This window comes from Sceloporus undulatus, chromosome 5 (genome assembly GCF_019175285.1).
Source record: "Sceloporus undulatus isolate JIND9_A2432 ecotype Alabama chromosome 5, SceUnd_v1.1, whole genome shotgun sequence".
Taxonomy (NCBI): Eukaryota; Metazoa; Chordata; class Lepidosauria; order Squamata; family Phrynosomatidae; genus Sceloporus; species Sceloporus undulatus.
The window spans coordinates 147,683,876-147,707,475 of record NC_056526.1 but is presented as its reverse complement, the minus strand read 5'-3'; the positions used below and the strand labels follow the sequence as shown (position 1 = coordinate 147,707,475).

At 39.3% G+C, this 23,600-nt stretch overlaps 1 protein-coding gene across 3 annotated transcripts in view; it reads right to left on the bottom strand.

Moving 5' to 3' along the window:
• Positions 1-23,600, bottom strand: part of SLC10A7 (solute carrier family 10 member 7) — a 189,461-nt gene that overhangs the window by 1,742 nt on the left and 164,119 nt on the right. Inside the window, exon 12 of one of the 3 annotated variants that reach the window (XM_042467561.1) lies at positions 18,030-21,482. The exons of 1 other annotated variant lie outside the window; for it this stretch is intronic. In XM_042467561.1, coding sequence (XP_042323495.1) covers positions 21,438-21,482 — 45 coding nt within the window. In that variant the 3' untranslated portion in view covers positions 18,030-21,437. One more of the 3 variants, XM_042467562.1, reaches the window with a different exon arrangement.

Sequence of the window (23,600 nt, the reverse complement as noted above, 5' to 3'; positions counted from 1 at the left end):
TATAAACCCTTAAAGCATACACCTGAAAATAGAGGAATGTGCATGAACAGTGGCTGTGGGATGTGGGATGGCTACTTCTTGGATGGAGATACCAAGGGGAAGTAGAATGAAATGGAGTATCCTGGAAGAAGGAACAGCTGGTTGGTTGGTTGGAAGCCTGGAAAGGAACACCATTTGATAGAATATCATATATTGACTAGAATTCTCTGTCAGCTGTTTAGTTAAGAACAGGTACACCTCAGTTAATGGAGTACATGTGTTCCTGGGCATTACTTCTTTAACAGAAAATTTGGAACCAGAGGCAGAATAATAAGGAACCCAACTATAAAAACTATTGTTATAACTATAGCTATTATTGTAGAACAACTATAACAACATCTTGACAAAATGTAGGCCTGTGACTCCAACATTATCATTTTTTCTTTCTTTCTCCTGTTTGATTTTTAACACCTTTGCCTGATGAAGAAGCTAGTAGAGCTTTAAAAGCTTGCATCATGTATTTTGTGCATTTTGGTTGGCCCAATAAAGGTTTTGTGGATTTTGATGTTATTGTACTTAACTGTATAGCAAACATGGCTCTCCCTGAATATGTTCAATGTGGGGAGGGGGGAGAGAAGGAAGGTATAGGTTTCTACACCACAAAAAAGAAGAGTAGATCAATGTGTTTTAGTAAACTTTGTATTAAAAACTAATAAATATAATAAAATACTGGCCAATATCTTTTGTTTACCTAATGCAAAGCAGAGTTCAATTGAGAGAGGACTATGGACGTGTTGCAGTACAGAGTGCACCACTCACACTGGTTTTCCCACAGGTTCAATTTATTAAAAACATTTACAGTCGGCCCTCCACATTTGCTGATTTGATTATTCACAGATTATTTGCTGCTGACTCTGCTACTGCTCTATGCTATTTTTAATCGGGACTGCAAGGCTCGCAAGACTGAGACTGCAAACAAGGTTTGTAAGTCCTTATTAAAAATGGCATAGTGGAGGTGGCAGCAAGCGCCTTGCAAAGAAACCCCACCACCACGAAGGCATCTGCAATGGGTTGGATCTGCAAGTCATACTGTTTGTGTGTGTTAAATATGGTTTGGGGAGCCTAGAGTTATATATGGATTTTTCATTTTCACAGAGGTTCTGTGCACCTAACCTCAGCAAATGTGGAGGACTCTCAGTGTGAGACATTCAGTAGAGCTACTTTTTAAAACCAAATGAAGTAAAACAAATCAACAGGATAACAATGAGGAGAAAGTATAGAGTACTTCAGGAACTACATAACACAAATGCCTGACAAGGTTGGTCGTACAGTCTGTAAAACTGCATCATGCCTAAATTATTTTAGTAGCAGAAATATAGATTTAGGTCCCAATAAGGGATTCATTTTAGAAGTGAACCAGACAAATTTGAAAATGCATCATAAATTACACATGCTTTTTCATTAGAAGCCAACTACTGAGTATTTCAAAACCTTTCATTAGAAAACAATTCAAGCTGCTATTGAACAGCTGGTAGTATTGTGTAGTAGAAGTCAGTAAAAATCTGACAAAAATAGAAAGGGATGATGAATAAATGTTCTTATTATGCAAGTTTAGTGAGATGATTTGGATTTGACTATTGATTCGTTTAAAAAGTGATGAATCCAAACAGAGAGGTAGGTAGGTAGATAGACAGATATTTAATATGGTGCTGGGTGAAAGTGGGGTGGAAGGAGACCTGGTTTCACTTGAGCTTTCCTCCTCTAGCTTCATTGAACAAAATAAAAACTTTGTGGAACCCACAATAGTTTTGTTGCTTAATTTTAAAAGCTGCCTATATTCAATACATTGTTAATGGAATCCCTAATTAACTGAGAAAATAGGTCAACAAGCTGGTAAATATTTAAACAACTATCACATTTCATTTAAAAAGTTTGCTATGATGGCATAGCAGTTTATGAATAAATTACAAATTCTTATGTCCTCCTGCACTATTTCTCTGTCTGTCTACATTTAATAGTACTAGATTGTTATCACTTGGGATTCATTTTTCTCTTTTTTAAAAAGAAACCATTACCACTGCTTGTTCCCATCTTAAACAGAGAAGGAAAAGCATGCAACCTGCAGAACCGAGAGACCTGATCAGACTGATTTTCTTATAGTTTGCTCTGGCTTGTCATGTAACAGCCGTACTGTGCTAACCTAGACACCTCTGAGGACTATTTGGTGACAACCGAGTTTAGCAAAGATGGGGCAAGATTAGTGCTTGCCCAGGTAGTAAAAATTGTTTCCCATTTTTAATACAACTACTCAATCACCAACTGAGCATCTTGTTCCCTGTTTTGCAAGCTAAACATAGCAATATGTTTGTACATCTGATTGGCTATGTGGCATAAAGACATCATCATGTTAGATATATGAACCCTAACTGGCTGGACTGAATCCCATAAACAGCAAGAAGTGGAAATCATATCTCTGTTAATTGCATCAAAACCACTTCTAAGTGTATGAGGGGTCTCAGAAAAAGTGAAGTGTAGGGCAATACATTAGAATAGTTGGGACATTTCACCCCAGACTCACCTTTATTTGTAAAGTTTTAATTATCACCTTTTAAAAATTTGTCAGAAAGTTTGTTTTGATTTGTAGTTGTTAAATTTTCTCTCTGTAGTCACCATCCTGATTTACACATTTCCCCCAGCTTTTTTTGACCCTCCAAACACCGTTATTGTAGAAGTCTGCAGATTGCGCCTTAAACTACTCTTCCACTTCATGAATGACATCATTTGTGTTCTAAAACTAGCAGTTCCACAACTGACTTTCATTTCTGGGAACAAGAAAAAGTAACTTGGTACAAGGTTGGTAAAATAAGGCGGATGCTGCAAAATATCAAAGGCCCTTGCTTTGTTAACTGCAACTTGAGATGAGTGAGCTGGTGCATGGTCAACTAGGAGACGAATGCCTCTGGAGAGCATACCACAGCGTTTCTTTTTCAGAGCATCTTGCAACTTGTTCAGAAGATTGCTGTAGTATGTGCCAGTGATGGTTTGTCCCTTTGCAAGGTAATCTGTGAGAATGAGTCCACGACAGTCCCAAAAAACTGAGAGCATGACCTTCCCTGCTGACTTTGCACCTTTGCCTTTTGGGGGGTAGGGGAATTGGCATGCTTCCACTTCATGCTCATGGTTTTGGCCTATAGATCCAAGATTTATCCATGGTTACCAGACAACCAAAAAAAAAAAATCCTCTTCATCCTGTTCTAACAGCATCAACATCTGTCTTGAAAGGTCATGCCATGTTTGTTTCTGGAAAGGGGTTAGCAAATGTGGAACCCAGTGTGCAGACAACTTAGACATATGCAGTTCATCATGAATAATTTTCCACACACTCCCATAACTGATCATTCATGATGATTTGGATGGTTGTTCATCTGTCTTCTAACATTAAACACTCCACTTTCTTCACTGTGGCCACATTGTCCATCAGTGATGGTCTTCCAGGTCTTGGCTCGTCTGTGAGGGACATGTGACGAGTTTGGAAATTCCTTTTCCACCTCACAATAGGGTCATAAAATGGGCAAATGTTTTCATAAACTACCATAATCTCATTGTGAATTTGGCAGGCAATATTACCCTTCAAATGCAGGAACTTTATCATGCTACAAACCTCAGTCTTCTCTATCTTGGCATAACCCCTAACAAAAATAAAGAACACCATGAGCTGATTTTCTCAACATTATGCACTTAGGGATCAGTGATGGCACTGACAAAATTTCATCCATATACCATAAAAATGTTCGGGTGATAATTATTACTTTACGATACCCCCTCGTACATAAGCCTGTTTGTGCGCACACAGAGAGACTGAGAGAAAGAAACAGAGAGAGAACATAGATAAAATACCTGAAATTGATATATTAGAGAAACAAGACAAAAGAAGTTGGAAAATCTAGAGAAGAATTTAAAGCAGAACAGATATGGAGAAACCAATAAGAGAAAACATCTGTAGACAGAAGGAATTAGTTTACCTTTAGAAAGGAATTTTTACCTGGATTTGAAGCATGACTGATAAGTAAAATGGAAGAAAAACATTTTAAATGTGGTGTTATAGAGGAATGTTTAAAGTGTGCTGGACAGAGGAGGGAATTATAAATGAAATACTACATAGGACTGGAGAGAGAGGAAGGCTGATTGCAAGTACAAAGATGAGGGATAAAGTGGCACAGTTTGTATTTGGCCAGGCCATAGTGGACATGGAAATCTGGAGGAAGAAAATCACTGAGAAACTCGATACGATGACATAAAGCTCATTAAAAGGAGGATGAAGATGGAAACATATTCAGGTGTAAAATAGTCTGATAAGTGACTGATAAGAAGAGAATTGTTAAAGGGAACTCTACAGATGGAGAGACACAGGAGGCATCTGCACTGCAGAAATAAAGCAGTTTGACACCACTTTAACTGCCATGGTTCAGTGAGATGGAATTCTGGGAATTTTCTGAGATATTTATCTTTCTCTGTCAGAGCAACAAACTAAAAATCCCAGGATTCCATAGCATCGAGCCATGGCAGTTAAAGTGGTGTCAAACTGCATTATTTCTGCAGCCCCAGTATCTAAAGATCTATATCTATTTTTAATGAAAGTTTATATAAAATTTATATAAAACCAAACTCGATAACAAAAGGACTACCTTTTTGTCACTCTGATGTGTTCCTCTTTTTTCATACAGCTCACTGAATGAAACTGGATTTGATGTACGTTCAGCCTTACTAGTGCTGATAATTGCCCAGGAGAGCATATCTGGGTCTCACATTTGAATGTTATGCTTTAAACAGTTTCAAAGGGGTCTTTTCTTTCCATTTCCCCTCCTATTCTGGGGCCTATCTCCAAATCTGGCTTAAATCCAGTAGCTTGTCCATGATCCAAGGGAGCTGGCATTATCCAGTGTCTTCTTTTTAAACTCTTTATTCAGTCACACCTCTAGTTCTATTCACCCCTGTCCTAACACTTGACTCTTCAGCAGTTCACTGACCTTTTCGCTAGATCACTCAAGACTTATGTACATCAGCTGACTGCTGGAGGAGTCACATAATAGTCACTTATTCACCTGATGATGTAATTTTTTTTGGAAAATCCAAATTTATATTTAAAACGTTGCAGTTCAGAAACAAAAAAGTTCACCACTTCATAGGGATGGAAAGAATATTTGCTCTTATTAATTTCCTTGCCAAAAACTGGGGGAAATAATGCAACGTGAGCATTTTACATATATATCGGCACATCTCAAAGTGTTTGGAAATATTTTATGCAAGAATACATGTGGGTTTTGGGAATAGAGTATGATGTATGTACAAAACTTTTGGGGGGGGCAAAACAAAATTTTTGCTCAAAAAAAGCAGAAATACACATCTAGTTCAAAATTTATTTTTACAACCCCCAACACATTTTTTTTTGCACAAAAAAGCCCATGTGTACAGTTTTTCTGTAAGGTGTTTTTAAGACAAACACACAAATAATTTTGCACCAAAAAACAGCATCCATTTCTAAAAATAATTAGGGATGCACAGATACCTGAAAAAAAAAAACTGACAGAAATATTTGTTTTCTCCTCCAGTAGGGAGAAAACTAAAGAAATTATTTACCTTCACATTGCATCCCAGCTATTTTGGAAAAGATCTTGGAAAAGCTTCTGTTGTGCTGACTGGGGGATTCTGGGGCTCAAATCTGTTTGGTGCATCACACTGGCCATTGGATACAATGGAAGTAAGAAGAAAAAGGCTTTGGCATAGCACCTATAAGGAAGTAAAGGCACTGGAGAAACAGGGTGCTTTAAAAAATTAAATTCTTGTCTGCTTTTCTTTGACACTGCTGTGCGATTCTGGAAAAAGAGAAATAACTTGCATAGTAGACCAGCCTTTGATTTGTAGTTCCAAAAAGGAACATTTTGAAGCTAGATCAAGCTTCTATTTGTGCTCCTCTGGGCACCTTCTTGTGCTCTAGTAGCTAAATGATATTCAGTCTTCCCCATTCTGGTGCCCTGTAGATGTGTTGGGCTATAAATTCCTATGTTGGCTGTAGCATAATGGCGGTTGTAGTCTAATGCATTTCAAGGGCATCAGGTTGGGAATAGTTGTTGTAGTTCATCATCAGGCCTGAGTATCACAGGACTAATGCACCACGTATGCTCCCATGTCAGTACTCTCCTCTCCTCTCCTCTCCATCTGCCCTTTTTAATGACATTTTATTATGATAATTATTATTTTGCAGTGGGAGCGTAACAACTCCAGTCGGAAAATGGGCTCTCAAGGTGGTGCACTGGTAACAACTAATAGGATAGCAAGGGGAAGGACTTCCACTCCCTAGGTGAAGGTCAAAGATCCCAGATGGCCTCTTTGACTCTGGGAACTGTAATATCCATTACAGCTCAGCTCCTGTTCATGTCAACACATAATTGATTCTTTATAAACAGTTGCTGTTTTGCAGGCAAGTCAAAGATCAGCATCAGTGTTTATTAGTCTGTGTTGATGTACATTAGGTACTGGGGGTATAGGTGCTGAGGTTAGTTAATTGCCAGTGTAGAGAAAAATGTAAATGTTGGCATTTATTGTGCAGGCATGAAACCCACTGATGTGAGTTCTGTGTAACTCTGCACATGTCTTCTCAGAAGTAAGCCCAACTGAGTTCAATGGCATATATTTCCATGTAAGTTAATGTCTTGCTTGCAAACAGAACTACCACATCTCCTTGTATGGAGGGTAGATGTATACCTTCCATTGTTTTAAGGTGAAGATTTCATCTTATACACCCTCCCATATCCCAAAACAAGAATGGGCAGTATTCCAGCTTTCAGGATTTATTTTGCTTTGTTTTTATATTTGAACTATGAACTTGGGATCCACCAAAGGAAACCTGGTACATAGAAGCATAGAGCAGGAAGAGACAACAAGGGCCATCCAGTCCATTCCCTTGCCATGCAAGAGTACACAAAGGCTCACATTTAAAATGGGAGACTTATGAGTCTGCAGCTAGCATCCAGCTAGTGAGATAGGCAGGCATAAATCCCCCTTACACTTGTGTATGTCATTCTTTGGAAGTTGCGGAGATTGGTAATGTCTTCTGCCCTTTCGAATGGCCAGTGCCCCTTCACAGACTGATATTTCTGCCACTGCACCCCCTGCATGGCAGTTCCATGGTTGGTGGGGACCAGGGGGGATCAGAGAAGCATCTGGCCATGTTCTTGCAGTGAGAGGCAGAAAAATTACACCACCCAGTAAGATCTCTTGAAGATCTCTGGTAGATCTCAGTGGCTGAAGTAATCATTTTGTGTCTGGTCCATGCTTGCACCAGCTTTGGAATGGCCACTGTGAAAGGAGCTACTGTGGGTAAATGGTATGTCCTGGCGATGTTGAGAGGAAATTCATAGCATAGTTCTGCATGTGGAAATATTATTCTATGCTGTGCCCTAAATGTGAATGTGTTTTAATTACTAGAATTGAATTAAGACAATAGAACTTCCACACACGACTAATTCCTGTTAACTGCAAACATTATGCTATTTTAGCAGTGTAATATATGGGGGAAGAATCATTTTCTTGCTACTAATGTTAAATAACTGGGAGCCATAAAGTCTACGAAAGCTCATGCTGCCATTACAAATCACTCAGAACAAAGCTATATTGTCAAATTACCAGCAGATCTGGTACCTAGGTGTTTCCTAGAGCTCTGGAGTGACTGCTTAGCATTTTGAAAAGTAAGAAACAACTTTCTGTTTTTCCTGACTGAGAGTAAGTTCATGATCTTCCCCAGTTCCCTCAACAATCCTTTGAGATAGTTCAGGCTGAGAAGGAATAGCGAGATCATATTAATCAGTGAATTTCATGCCAGTGTGGGAATCCAGGCCCAAGTCTTGTTTATCCATGCCTATTGTATACAGGTGGACAGCACAAGGCCTACAGGTCCATATTCCCCCCCCCCCCAGATTTTTTTTATGGTCATCATTGCCCATCCCTCCTCATTTGCTCATGCCATTGCTAATAAACCTAATAAACACTACAGATCCTCCTCTCCCCTCATCCTCTGGAAACACTGTGTCCTGTATACTGTTAATGTTTTGTCCTGCAGGAAAGCTATCCAGTAGTTTCCTGCACCAGAGAGAGCCATAGCAGTTGCTACCACTGTTGTTGCAACTGAAGCCAAATTGGGGGTTACTGATAAATTTCAGTGATGGTGTGGCAGCCGCTGGTGAGTTTTAAAGGAATCCAGTGTCACTCCCCCAACTCCTGGAAGTTGTGCACACTTGATTTAGTAACTCACTTTGGCTTCTGGCTTTGTACCTACTCACTAACTGGGGTCACAGTTCTGAGCCTGTACACTGGGGGAAGAGTGGGGATAGCCATGGATGTGTGTCCAGATGAACTGAACAAATTTGGTACCAGTGGCATCACTAGGTTTGATGTCACCCCAGTGCAGTAACTCATGCTCTCACTCCTCCAATAGCAATAGCAATAGCAAGTATATTTCTGTATCGCTTACCAGTGCACTTAAGCACTCACTAAGTAGTTTACATTCCCCAGCCATGGCAGTGGGGAGGAACAATTGCTTTCCAGCAGACCTTTCCATTCAGGTCTGGTGTGGTTGCTCCTTCTGCACTGTAGCCCTTGCAGCAGCCACTGCTGATGGGGGGCAGTGCTTTTACCACCAGAAGCCTGTTCCTGGTCCAGTGCAACTGCTGGGCAAGAGATAAAGGGAGTCAGCACCCTTTCTTATTTATCTAGCAGCTATTCCAGTCTCAGAAGTGGCTGTGGGATGACAACAGCACCTCACCCCCACCAGCAGCTTCAGCCAATGAGTAGCAGAGGTGCCTGACTGGCAGAAGTGGCAACTGAAGTGTATGTCATGGGATGGATGGGAATGACCACCCCACTAGCTGTTCATCTCATCTCTGAGGTGTCATCTGATACAATCCCCAGTCCTCGCACATTCTAGTGACACCCGTTTGGAACTCTCCAGATTTGTTGACTCATCTTTTGTTTGTATTTCTTTTTATTCTGTAAGCCACCTCGAGTCCCACTCTTGGGGGAAAGGTGGGATATAAATAAAATAACTGACTGACCTATATACATGATCACGTGCTGCAGGCACTATGTTCCTTCAGCTGTACCAATGGAAGCTTGATCCAAGTGGTTTTCATCTGTCACTGCTTTGGAGAGGAAAGGTTACACAAGCAGGGCCTGCATCTGGAGGGATGATTTAGGGAGTTCAAGCCGTGTTCATCTGGAGGGATGACTTCTGGAGGGACTTAGGGACTGAAAAACCTTTGGGTTCGGCCAGCCAGCCAATTACAAATCCATGTAACAGTTGCCTTGTCTAGCCCACATTTTACAAGCTTGTTTGCAAGGTTGGTTTAGGGTTGCTGTAATTTGGAAATGATTTAAAGGCACCTAGCAACCACTGCTAAAGGAAATAAGGCTCCATTCCAATTGCCATGGCTACAAACTGTCATTAAAGATTTCCACTAGGAGTTAATCTTCAACAGGGCTAAGCTTCTGTTGCCTCTAAAATACAGGATTTGTACTTGGGAGACCAGCTTCACAGTGTGCTCCAGTCCTCAGCCCTTTGCTCTTGTTTTGCTGCAGGCTGTATCGCTCCCACTAGAGGGTGCCATTGGTAAATTTATTATCCTACTTATGCACTTCTTTCAAGAAAAAGATAGCATAGTTCAATGCATACATGTCTCTATTAAAAACTAAATGTAACCATAAATGTATATTCCTAAAAACATAAAGGGAGGAATACTTCCAGTTTTCTGCTTTGTTTGTTTGTTTCATAAAGTTTTATTGGAGGCAGCAGGGTCTTCAGTCAGCACCACCAAATGTCTTATATTTTCACGGTATTAGATTTCTGTATTGACAGAGTATCTATAGTGGCTTATATGGCATATTTTTATATAGTTTAATGTTTTCAGTGAAAAGTTTTTAAAGGTGCTGAACTCTGGAATTTGGTTTATCTACATAGAATCCCTCTCTTTCACACACACACAAAATGTTTTCACCTCTATCTTACAATAGTTTTCAAAACTGATTTTCTACTATCTGAAGCTTCACTGAATCACTGAGTAGAGTGAAATGCATCAGATTTGAAATAATTTAGCAGGCCTGTATTTATGTCCCTTGTCTACAGAGTGCATAATGCTCATGACTGTTACTGAATACATCCCCTGTGTTCTTGATGGTTCAAAAGAATGACCAAGACAGCTTAGATTAATCTGTTGATTTGCATAAAGATATGATATCTTTATCTTTTTTCTTATTTGTCCATACTGTTTTTTAAACATTCCCAGCTAGGGCTTTAGCTATGTAAAATCTATTGTAAAGTGTGGCCAGTCCTTTGATAAAACCCGTGAAATCCTCTTTGATTGCCTTATCACCTCTAGCTACTCTCTCCTTAATTGATAGTCTTCATCTATGGACAAAATGGGCTTGTATTGATTCTCTCTTTTGAAAAGAGTCCAAATGGGGCAAAGCCATTGCCTCAGGGCCATAATTTTTTTTAAAAAAAACACCACCACGGCATTCTTGCAAACAAGCTAGTGATATGTGTGCTAGACAAGGTAACTGTTACATGGATTTGTAACTAGTTGACCGGCCAAATTCAAAGGGTGCTCAACAATGGCTCCTTTTCATCCTGGAGAGAAGTGACCAGTGGGGTCCCACAGGGCTCTGTCCTGGGCCCAGTGCTATTCAACATCTTTATCAATGTCCTGGATGACAGAATTGGGAGCATACTTATCAAATTTGCAGATGACACCAAATTAGGCGGAATAGCTAATACTCCAGAGGACAGGATCAAAATTCAAAATGACCTGAATAGACTAGAAAGCTGGGCCAAAACTAACAAAATCAATTTCAACACGGAGAAAAAAGTTCTAGTGACCAGTGGCAAAGATATAGCCCAAGATTCCTGGATTGCACTGGTGGAACATGAAGTCATCCCTCACCTCTGTGACCTTACTTACTCTCTTAGGATGTCCCCATGGCCCTTCAGTGAAGGGAAATAGTCAAGCAGTGTCCTGCTCTCCTTCACCAGATGACTGCAGGAAGACAAAAGCATCCCACTGTGTTTCCTGGGATCATCTGGAGGACCAAGAGGATGGTGCCATCTTCCTGCATCTGGCTGTTGAAGCATAAGCCAGTCACTGCTTGGCCACATCCTGTTGTCCCTGACCACTGTGTAGTTGTGAGGTAGTGGCATTTCAGCACGAGGTAAGGACACATGAATAGGAACAGGTGATAGGGCTGAATTTCACCATCTGCCCTGATCATAAAAATACATGCACAGCAGCTACAGATCAGAGGGAGGAGATAGAAGCCCTTCACCCTTTCATGCTATATAAGTTAAAGTACAGGGAACAAAAGATCAAACAGTGCCCTGCTCCACTTTTAGATAGAAGACACTGAGCTAATGAGGCCAGCCAAGCCCATTAACTGCTGCTTATAAATTAGCTCAGCCCAGGCCATTCTGTTGCTGTAGAACATCAGCTTCCAAACCTTCACACAACCCTGTCTGACATCTCTGGTTTCCAGACTGTCTGACTGTCTAGTCTTCTTGCTAGTAAGTACTTCTAGACTAATCTTTCTGGCAATTCCCTTCTTGGCTTTGGACTGTCCCCTGGACTGCTTTCCTCCTTTGAACTTTGGACTGCCTGGACCATGTCTCTGCTTGTCACCTCATGTAAACCTTTGCACTGGACTGGCTTTCCCCTGCCAGTGCTTGTGGTTTATAGATGTGCTCACATGGGCACTTGCCAGCTTTAAACAGGACAGCCAGTCATCACATGTAGAAATAAAGCAAGTGAAGTTACAGGCAGGGTTAACCAGCACATCAGTTCATTTCAACTCAAAGAAAATCCATGTTTATGTATGAAGCTAGTGCAGTGTGTGCCCACATCGCAATGTTCAATCTGGCCATGTTAAATCTGATAGCTGCATCTCCTGATGGCAATATTTATCCCCATTCAAGGCTGCTATTTGTATATAAGCCCATGTGGCTAGAACTGGATGAGGACTGTTATGTCTTTAGCCACAACTACTCTTACGGCTGAAACACTGGCACATGAAACATTCCCCCACCCTTCAAATTCTCACAGCTAAAAATTAAAATTCTGTAGCCAAGACATTCTGTTCTCTGCTAGGTTCAGTCTGAATTTTGTGACTATTGTCAATAATGCATGTGTGCACAGTGTGGAATACCTGATTTTGTTTTTAGAAGAAGCCAAACTTACTTTGTACTGGATATCTTATTCAGCCAGTTGTCAGGCTCCTGACATTTACCAGGAGTTGGCTATAAAGTGTCAAATTTACCTTTGTCATCGCAAGGACTAAAAATGTAAAACTACAAGCTGAAAAGTCTCTAGAGTCAAGTCTACCTTCATCGCCACCAGGGCTGGAATCTTAAAAATGCTAACGGAGGCCCTCTAAAAACTGCATTTTCCCTTATGCACCACTCAAAACAATACCCAGGGAAATGTGAACTAGCAAGCGGTTGCTGTGTTTGACACAGGGGACGAGACAGATGTTGGTCACTGAGCGTTTCTGTGTTCTTAAGACATTCCAAATGAATGAACTAATTTTCAGTTTTACAAAGGAATCTTTGGTTTGTTTCTGCTCGTCACAACATCCAAAGGAATTAATGTCAATTATAAAATCTTGTTTACCTTCAGGGTGTGAAATGGCACTTTCCAAGTTCTGAGCAAACACTTTGTACATGAGATAATAACCCCCTGAAGCTAAGAATTAGCAAGACTAGTCCTCCGGTCCCAACAGCAACAACCCATGGGGTAGCAAAGTGTTTTGGTGGGTTTTCTTCCTCTCTCTCCTGCAGAATCTCAGATATTTTATGTGACAATGCTATACAATTTCTCAGTTCAGATGCATCCCCAGATCATTCTGAATTCTTTTTTTTTTTAAAGGACAGTAGCATGATAAAAGCAATCTAAATACAATACAGCAGAGCTAACAACATGGTTAAAGATGTGAAACAAGTCTCAACCCTTTGCATTCTTCTTTTCAACATTAAGCTTATGCATACATAAAAATTCCACTACTTTATGAGAACAAATACAATAAGGCTATATTAAGTGGCTTTAATTGTTGATTACATAGATTTACTATTTCCTATTGCGTTTTGTGAATATGACACATTCCAAGTTAACTAAATTACTGATTTTTGGTACATGCGAGAAAGTACTATATAGAAACTAGTTTTTGAGTGTTTCTGTGAAGTGTTTGTATGCAGAAGAAAAATCCCATGCTATTAGTATCATCTACCTACCTACCTATCTACCTATGTATGATTTGCCACGGCTCTTAAAAGGAATTGCTGTGTTTTATACTGGGTGATCAACCTGTAAAATACATTTGCATTGTAAAATCTGAAATCTACACCACATATCTCCCAAATTTGGGCCCCATTCCCACTTACAGATAAATTGGTGTGCAATCCAAATCGATGGATCTATTCAACATCGGATTGTGGTTTACACGACACTTGCCCCCATCATATTTTCTGTCATTTTCTGGCATCAAAATAACCCACTTGTGGTCCCCATTCACCAGTGAATCAATTCAAAATGATTTGGTTCCAGCCAGCTGAAGGGGAAATTTGAATCGATTCCAATCTGCTTGTGGTTCACACTTGCATGTAATTGATTTATTGAAAAAGAAGCACAAAAAAAAAAAAAATCAATGTCAAAAAGACATGGGTTAAATGGGTCTGGAGCATGGTCCCCCTCTCGGAATCACTTCAGCGATTTGGATTACATGGGAACCAGAGTTGTTTGAACCTATTTGAACCAAATTATGATCCAGTTTAAAGGGTAGTGGGAATGAGGCCTTGTGACCCCTTGATGTCATGCCAAAGAAAACTCTCTGAATGAGAACCACAGGCATCACACTTCAGTCTGAGTACAATTGGTGTAGCTAAAAAGAGGGAGGCAGATGTCCCCAAACTAGTTCAAGTGGTGTCAGTGAGGATGTTTAAGTCTACAATGCTGGAATGTCACACATTACTGCTCCCAAGTCCCAGGCACTGTCACTGCTGAGCCAAAGTAGAGAAGTTAACACCTTCAGAAAAGGTTTTCTTTGCCTATTGGAAATCATGTCACACCTCCAGCATTGTTCATTTGGGAGGTGTTTTATTATTCATTGGCAAACTAGTTATAAACCTGGAATGACTTCTCTAGCACTGCAGAGGCAACTTAGACAACCGTTGTTACTAACACTATGTCTTTGGTCTTTTAGTAGAACAGGAAACCCTGCTGGGTAACAGGCTATAGAAATTTACTCTGATCCAAATCTGCATGCTTGGATGTCCCCTTGGTTCTTACCCACAAGAGTTTGAATGAAAGGAACTGTGCTGTTAGTTCTGTGCATATGGTAATCCCCCATGGTGCCCGACAAGCTTTCTTCTTCTTCTTTTTTAAAATTAACAGGATATACACAAGGTGTTTTTGATATGACATACAGGCTTCTTATGCAAGAGTAAAAGCAACTTCCAATGCCCCCATATACTATATAATATCTATACCAAATACTCCTAGTAATTACAGCTAAGGTTAGGCTTAAACTTGGGTTTCCTTGATTATTGCAAAATAAGAAATTCCTTTTGGAAAAATATTGAGATTCCTGAAAACGAGAGTGAAAAAACAGAATTTGGCATCCCCTTAGTGACATATACTAACTGGTGTACAGTTGACCCTCCGTGTCCATCGATTCCTTATCCATGGATTCAACCATCCACAGCTTGAAAACATTTAAAAATATATATACATTCCCCAAAACAAACCTCGATTTAGCCATTTTATATAAGGGCCAGCATTTCACTACACCATTGTATTTAATGGGATTTGAACATCCATGGGTTTTGGTATCTACAGGGGCTGGGTAGGTGGAGGTCCTGGCCCAAAACCCAGTGGATATCAAGGGTCCACTGCACGTATCTTTTTTGGTTATGAATGGAGGAATTCAATACCTGTCTTGACCAATGGCCCCACCACTTCCTCCAAATTCACCACCCCTCTGCGGACTTTCCCAAACACAACCATTCAGTGGCCAGAGATAGTGACAAAGTAGCAGAAAATGTTGTCCCTATAGCTAGCCTCACAATGCAGTACTCTTGGCTCCTCTGCCCTCGACTCCTGCTTTTCTCTGTCTACTACATGTCCATGTTGGGAGGGGGACACAGGAGGAAGGTGAAAGGGAGCAGGGTGTAATTCCACCTGGGGTCGAACTTTACATCCCAAATTTTGGGCATTGTGTGGTTCATAATTTCATCTGTTGCACGGATGTATGTATGTCAATGATGTATGGGCATATATAACTGGTACCAGGAGGGATGAAGTGTTCTATGCATCTGGTGCCAGACCATGACAGTGTGGTTGTGGAGCCAAGGCATGGCATTGTGAGGATCTTTCCAAATCAGTTGTGCTGTATATTATGGAAATATTGATTTTATAATTGTAGTTTACACATTACGGTCCTCCTTGAGCAAGGGTGATCCTTATGGAGATGCCCTGCTGGATTTGAGTCTGTATGTACAAGCAAGGTGTGTGTGTGCGCATGTGTGCACAGACACACACCTCATTAGAAACAGAAGTTGTATGCAGGATCTGTGTGGCTAGATTAGTCCTGGGCAAGTAGTATTAAATTTTATGTCAATGGAGTGCCCTGGAAAAACTCTTGTGAAAACCACATGAAGGTTGTCATGAGCAGTTATTATATCCCCCTCTGTCTTGATAGATGTATGTATATGCCCTGCAAATCATAATGATTGGCTATAGGTCTCCATTATGAATTTTATACAATTACCCCACCCCTTGAGAATCCAAAAAGTATTTATTTAAGTAAATGCACATTCAGCTAATCAACAAGAAGATTAGAGTGAACTGTATGCTCACTCATAGAGAGAATTAGGCTGCCAGATTTGGATTCTCTATATTATTCTGGAGAAGAGCCTCCTTGGATAAGCAGACAAATCTGATTAATGCTGATTATTCTGAGTTCCTGGTGTTACTTCTGCAAATCTTACAAGATCTAGATATCGTACAACCTGCGTATTCCAGACTTAAAAAAGAAAGGGAAACTGCAATTCCTCAGAGCATTAGAAACAATGATGTGAGAAGATGCAGAGGTGATTTGTGGCCAGAAGGACATTCCTGTGACATAAGGACTGATGTTCACCAGCAAGGCAGGTGGATCTGTGGGAAACACACTACCATCAAAGAAATGCTCAGGTCATGAGGGTATCCGTAGCTCATGCACAGAGGTCTGCTCAGACACAGAATTATTTGAACAGAATGATGTCTACCATTGCCAGAATGGAGAGAAATGAGAGGAAAATATATTCAGGATACAGTTGACAGAGACATCCTGGAAACAGGAGGCAATTGCCATGTGCTGAATTCCCTTTTGGAATATCAATTGCTCACTTTTTCCCAACAAAGAAAAGAAGTTAAGGAGGGTAGGGAAAGAAAGGCACTCTTGCGGGAAAGACTACTTGTTGGGGTGTGCAGACCATATTCCACATACTTGGAGCAGCTTTGCGTACTGCAGAGAGTCTTCATAGTATTAGCATTTCTTCTGGAGCAGCCCCAATGTACCAGAAGCTTTACAAAGAGGCCATGAGAATGAAGCTCTTTGCCCCAGCTAAATTACAACCCTAATTAAAAATGTAATATGATGGTGAGGATAACAAATTTAAAATCGCCAAAGTAAGAATCAGAAAGAGACACTGTACTAGAGGGGTATGAGTACTGAACTACAAGAGATCAGGGTTCAAATCTTCACTCAGCCAGGGAAGCTCACTGGTTGACCCTGGGCAAGTCACACTCTCCCAGGTTTGGAGTAAAGCAATGGCAAATCTCTAAATAAACCTTGCCAAGAAACCTCTGAAGGCAAACAACAAATAAAGCCTTAGTGACATTGTAGAAAGGTTTGCAAACACAAAGTTTTCAGTTATGATAAATGGTCTGGAAGACTTGTTGCAGGAGTGAAGAATATGTGGTCCTATAGATGTTGTTACACAGAAAGTCCTATCAGCCACAGCTAGTATGTTGATTCATGTTGCTGCCCAACAACCTCTTGAAGTCTGTTCATCTCTTACAAATAGGGTACAAAGACTTGCTTCTTTCTCACTTGCCCCTGATATTTAGATGCTCCATGTGGTCTTCAGACATAGAAATTCCATTTATTGATGATTCCACAGATATGCCAGTTTGTTTTTGAAAAGGAAGAACAAGAAATAGGGTACACATCTGGAAAAGATAAACCTCCGATCTGTCCTAATAAGACACGAGGTGCAACAAGCTCAATAAAATAGCTTGTGCTGAGTTATGGCCTATTGACAGTAAAAAAGGTTTTTAAAAAGTCTTTCCTTTCCAAGTACTTTTTTGTTTGTATAGACATTTTTGGGAATGAGAAACATGCAGGAATATGAATTGCATAGTCTTCTAGCAGCTTTATTCTGCATAATGAAAGGTAAAGGATACAAGAAGCTGCAGTTCAATATGTGAAGGGCTGCAAAATTACCATCCTTGATTCTGGTTTATCTTCATTTGGGGGAGGGGGGCATTTGCTGGAAACTCTCAAGCCAATTTGAGATGGAAGTCAAATGGGGTTCCTGGATATTAGAGCCTTTCCCTTCTTCTCAACAGAAAATGGGACTGATTAGGAGGAATCTCAGAGTGAATCTAAGAACCTTTGAAAGTGTGAGTATACATTTTCCCCATGATCTATTATACAAATCAAAACTATGTATAGTATTTTCTAAAACTGTTGTTATGTGCCCCCAAATTGTTTCCAACTTTGGTTGATAATTAATGTATTGTACTTACTGACAAGGGCTTATCCTCAGGTTTCAGGGTTTTGGCCCTGAAATCTTAGGGCCTGGGAGAGTCCTAACCTAGCAACCGTAGTGTCAAAGACAATAAGGTAAATACATCTTCCCATGCATTTTGCTTAATTAGTCATTAAAATCAACAATAAAAACAGATCAATGGCTTTTAATCAGTTGTTTTTATTTTAAAAAAAATGTTTATATAAGCTTTTAAAAAAACCCAACAGAAAATTTTACCCCAGGAAGGAGGAGGAAAGGCCCATGTTATAAAAATAAACTGCAGCATAAACTAGCCTGTTGTCTCCTTTGAAACTATCCACCTAATGAGTTCCTTTTATATTTGAAGGCATGAAATGAGAAACGTAACAGTCTTTAAACATAACATAGCATTTTGGATATGAATAACTAAATTTCACTAAGTGTGGATTTAAAAGATGTACTTTTGTTTGATTTAACCCATACATCCCACTCAGAATAATCTGTCCAACATTCACTTATGCAAAAAGAAGGAAAAATGAAACACAATTTAGGCTTTTCCAATCCATAAACAATTGTATCAAATGTGCCTCTCCCCCAAACAGTCTTAAATACAGTAAAATATCACTGAAATGACGGCAACAAATTTTCATAATTTAAAGTAATGAGCTGATGTTATTGAAGCAATTCGAGGTAGATCTGTTGGAACTGTAACAGTGTAGTGACTGTTCAAGAGCAGACTCAACTCAAATGACAGAAAAGAAAACATGGATATGAGCTTAGCAGCAATGGGACTCATCAGCTAAGAATGTTAAATATGTGACAGACAGAAAAACTGAATCATATTTGCATATAAGCAACACTTGCACTCCTACGCAAATTCTTTCAATTCCTCGGAAACTGACCACAAGATAAATTCACAACATATTACAATCTGTTAATCTCCAATTATGACACTCTTCGGTTTTCTTCCTCTGCTTATGGCCAGCAGATTTTTGGATTAGATAAATGTATTTTGGAGTTTCAGTAAAGGATTTGTGGAAACAAAATGTGAAGTACATTGTCTGTTCTGTCTTTTTGCCTAACCATATTTTTAAATCAATGAGTCAAGATGTATATAGTGAGCTACCAAGAGTAAATGAAACAAATTTGTCATTTGCATGCAAAAACATATTTATCCATTTAAACACATGATCCTGCTTGTGATTTGTTTGGGCTGCATCTTCGTATGCTCTTCCATTTTTAAAAAAAATATGTGCAGCAAAACTGTTTAACAGTTACAGGCTATTTGTACCTAAACATGATTGAGGCAAACTAATTGGAGGAATGTACTAGGCTTTTTGCTAGCATGTTAAATATCACTGACCTTAATTCGTGTTAATGGGTGCTTACAGTTTTACCAGACTGTGTATCTTGATCATTCTGCACTAATCTCTTTACTTTACAAAAGTGGTCTACTTTTGTGACATCAGTACAACGAGATCATTTGATACACATTTGTTGCTAACATAAGGCACCTCCGCTTGGTACCAAATAAAATTATATGAACAGGACAGTTAATTCCAATAAAGCATGATTATGCTTTGAGGTAAGGGGGAGTGAGATGTCTTTCAACTTGAAGAATTAGCATTAAAGCTGAATGCCAGTCCCTAAGAACCTGTTCTTTCTTTCTTTCTGCTGAAATGGACAGAGGTGACCATGTTAAAATCAATGCCTTCATTCCGTGAACTCCATATACAGTCAAATGCACACATGTGCTTTTATTAAAGTAGGCTTCCCCGCATACCTCACTGGAATTGATCAGGATGGGGTTATATTCTGAGACCAAGATCCTATTCATCCCTGGCAGATTGGTGAATTTAAGCTTTCTCCCAGAGATGAGATCTATACAAGAACTGGATAATGAACTAGTTCAGTAGGATCCTTGGAGTCAAGGCACTATTGCAGGGGCAACTTTAAAAACTGCCTGTGCCTTAGCACTGAAAAAACAACAGATTCTATACACAGCTGGCCTCTGATGAGAGGTTTGTAGTGAGTTACTTCCATTTCCTTGTTGAATGAAAACTGATGCATATGCATACAGCAAGTAGGTGGGGCTGCCACTGTAGTTCAGCACAGCTCTTCTGCTTGCACCAGTTGTGGATATTTTGGTGCCGGAGCAGTGAAAGACTGCTCACATTACCATCTGTTGTGTGGGTGATCTGATACCACAACATTGTGGCTTAAGCTCTCAGTTTCACAAGGAATTGCTGGCTGATGTCTCATGACCACCAAACTGCTGAGTTTATAACTGTGCATCTGCTTCTCACATCCTTGTTTAGCCTAATGGCAACTTTTTAAATTAAGGCATACTGCTTTCTGAAGTATTAAATGAAATCCCTTTCCCCTATTTTTCCCTCTGAATTCATTAACAACCTAGTTATTTATTGATCCCCCTTACAACCATGTAAAGAAAATCAATACATTTTTAAAAATTCCCACAAGATACACCTGATTGTCAAATTAACCAGAAACAATTGTCCTTCATAAATGTGCTTCACTAAGTTTTTAGAATACAAATATACTCACTAGTTGCAAAAAATTAATATTGTTCTCCCACCTTCTTGCTTTTTTACAACAGAGTTTTGTAAGATCTGGAAATGGCAGGAAGATGGCTCTTGTAATGTTAGTAACTGGTATTCTTCTGTCATTGGGGAACATAGTGTACTGCATTTTGGGGAAAGAGGGGAAAACATTTTGCTCATACTGAGTTAACAGTAAGAATATATATTTTAAAAATACCCTCATAGCAGTGCTTTCAGATCACAGATTTTTTCCCTTAATACCCTAACCACCAGGCCTTCTCTTTGAAGAAACGCATGGTGCATTTAAGACATACAATGCCACAATATCATAAAAATGGAACTGAGAGAATTGTCTTGAGAAACAGTTAGCTTTGAAGGAATGTCTAGACAACTGTGTCGACAAATACAAATAATTTATGCTTTTCAGTTCCTTTCCAATGGATGGCCCCATGCTGAGTGTACACAAACTCAGAAGAAAAAGGCATGTCACAATCATACGGGCGGGGAGGGTTATGGAATCACACAGAAATTCAAGTTAATCTTGACTAGAACTTCAGAAACTGCTTTCATGCAGGCAGCCGGAAGAGAGTAGTCTTCAGTTTGTTTTGGTCTGGGACCAACGCATGGACTCACGAATGATTTGCACACTTCACAGAGTACAACTCCTGTTCAGTCTTTGCTCAGTTCCATGGGGTTGGTGCAAAAGAATCACTCGGAGAAATGTGTTAATACCTCTGAACTAGTGATGGAAGCTGCAGTCTTTCACTACCCACACAGGAAGAAAAATCAAAATCAAATCACCCTCCCTCTCCACTTGTGTGCAACCTCTTATTGTAACCAGCCATCTGATTTTGGAATCAATGCTTTTTTCAAATATATTTTAAGGCACATCCATAAGTATTTTAAATATATATATATATGTCTATAAAAATAATGTAAGTGCTGAAGTGACATTCACATATGCCCATCTTCTAAATTGTCTCTGTGTATGTACAAAATAGTACATATTTACATTCACTGGTTCTCTTCTATTGTTATACTTTCACTGGTGCCTTGGGCTGCTTTGTTAATTTCAATGCCTGCAAACAATAAACAGAGCATCAGTTTGCTTGTGTACATAAAGGCAGGACTAAACAACATCATCATCTTTCAAAGTTGTTGCTATCAAGTGTTGCTGAAATAACCATCAAGAAAGCATATAAAACAGCATGAACATACACATTGGCAATCTGTATATAATATAGTACACATGTTGAATATTAATTAATTGATTATACATTAATACATGTACACATACCATATTTGTATGGAATGTAATATGTGAACAACCCTAAAGAAGGTTCTGGTTTCTTCCAATGGCCACACCACTGCTTCACAGAGCTTAGAAAAAGTTACCTTTTGGTACACAACTGCTAACCTGAGCTGCAACACATAACTTTGACCTTTTATCATACCTACAGACATGGAATTGCCTTGTTTTTTTGTCACTGACTGAGCACATATGCTACCCCACTTCCATTCCCAGCTATTCTTACAAGCAGGGAACTGATTCACACATCCATCATAACCGAGAAAAAAAGGTCTAGCAATTTTTGGGTACAGCTGGAAACAGCCTGCTCTACTCAGTTGGAGAAAAAAGTCCTGAATTATCATTTCCCATTACAAATACTTTAGTGGCACAACTAGTTTCCCTTGAGGACAATATGAGAGACTAACTCACTAGATATCCAGGGCAGGCAGTAGTTCCTCTCAAGAGGATAACCAGGAGGGCAACACTGATAGAAAAAGCTTCTTGAAAATGGAAAAATAAGGTAGCAGTACTTTTTTGTTCAAACATATTGTCTTAAATGTCCTCTCCTATGTTAGCTTAGTGAGATTTGGAGATCCTGTATTATTGGACATTCTCATCAGAGTGTGGTTGGATGGATTTCAACTCCAGTGAAAATGTTTGTTAGTTTATTGTTGTCCAAACATACTAAAAAGAAAAACTGTAATAATCTAAATTATGTACATAAATAGGAAAATCTGTTACTATCTTCTGGTTTTTGAGATAGAACTCCCAATGCTAATGAAAAACTGTTATATTTTGTGGGCTTATCAAAACCCTTAATTGACTGTGAAACAAGATATGGAAATATATAATGTGCAATGTTCATTTGTTTTTAAAATCTGGCAATACAGTCTTCAACAAAAGTAAAACAGATGGACAAACAGAACAATAGACAACATCAGCCTAGTAAAAACCTCAAAATGGCTCTGCTACATTTCTGCATTGGGATTAATTGTATTTTATATTAGGAATGAAGGTACAAGATTTCAGACAGTTTGGCAAATACAATCTTTTATTCCGGTGTGTGTCAGCTTCTGTTGCACTACTTGCCTCTTGCTGATGAACCTCTAAATATTTAAATTCTACTTCATGAAGAGATCACATATTGGTATCATAATTAAGGAAGGATGTCAGTGGAACAGAGTGCAGAGCTTGGATAACAGTTTTCCACCATGAGAGAAATGCCAAAATGGAGCCAATGTGTTGATAGAAAATAAACATCAAGGTGAAGATGACATGTTTATTTTCAAAGCAGGAGACCATTATTCAGGCACCACATCAAACTCTATTGTAATTATTGCTACTGGAAAAACAAAAACAAAAAAATCTTACTGATTTACAAAAATAATAATATTCTCATATAATTACAATAGTATTCTTGGGGAAATAACCTGGAAGACCAGAAGAAGATGATTTGCATGGTAAAATGACAAATGATCAAAATAAACCTGCCAGGCACTGCAGACTGATTAAACTCAAAAAGCCCTCATTGGAGACCGATCATGGGTGCATTCAGAGAAATGAACCAGACCCCCTACTGTTTGAGAGGAGGGAATAAAGCAGTCCATATTGAATCTTTTGAAACTTTCCTGGATAGGCATGCCTCAATTAATGAAAAGATGGGTGAAAGGAGTATTGGCAGGGGAAATTCCCACTGGGAAGATCTTTGGGATAGGTGGTTGTCTCACAGAGTTTTGTCTTGGGAAATACTCTTTGACTGCCAAAGAAGCAGCTGGATCACTGCATCTCACATTTCTGATATTAAGTCTTACATCTGGAATGATAAGCCTTTAAGCAATAGTGAGAAACTAGTGATGTTATCCTACTTTGTTGGATATAATAGTAACTTACCATCAAAATGCTTTAT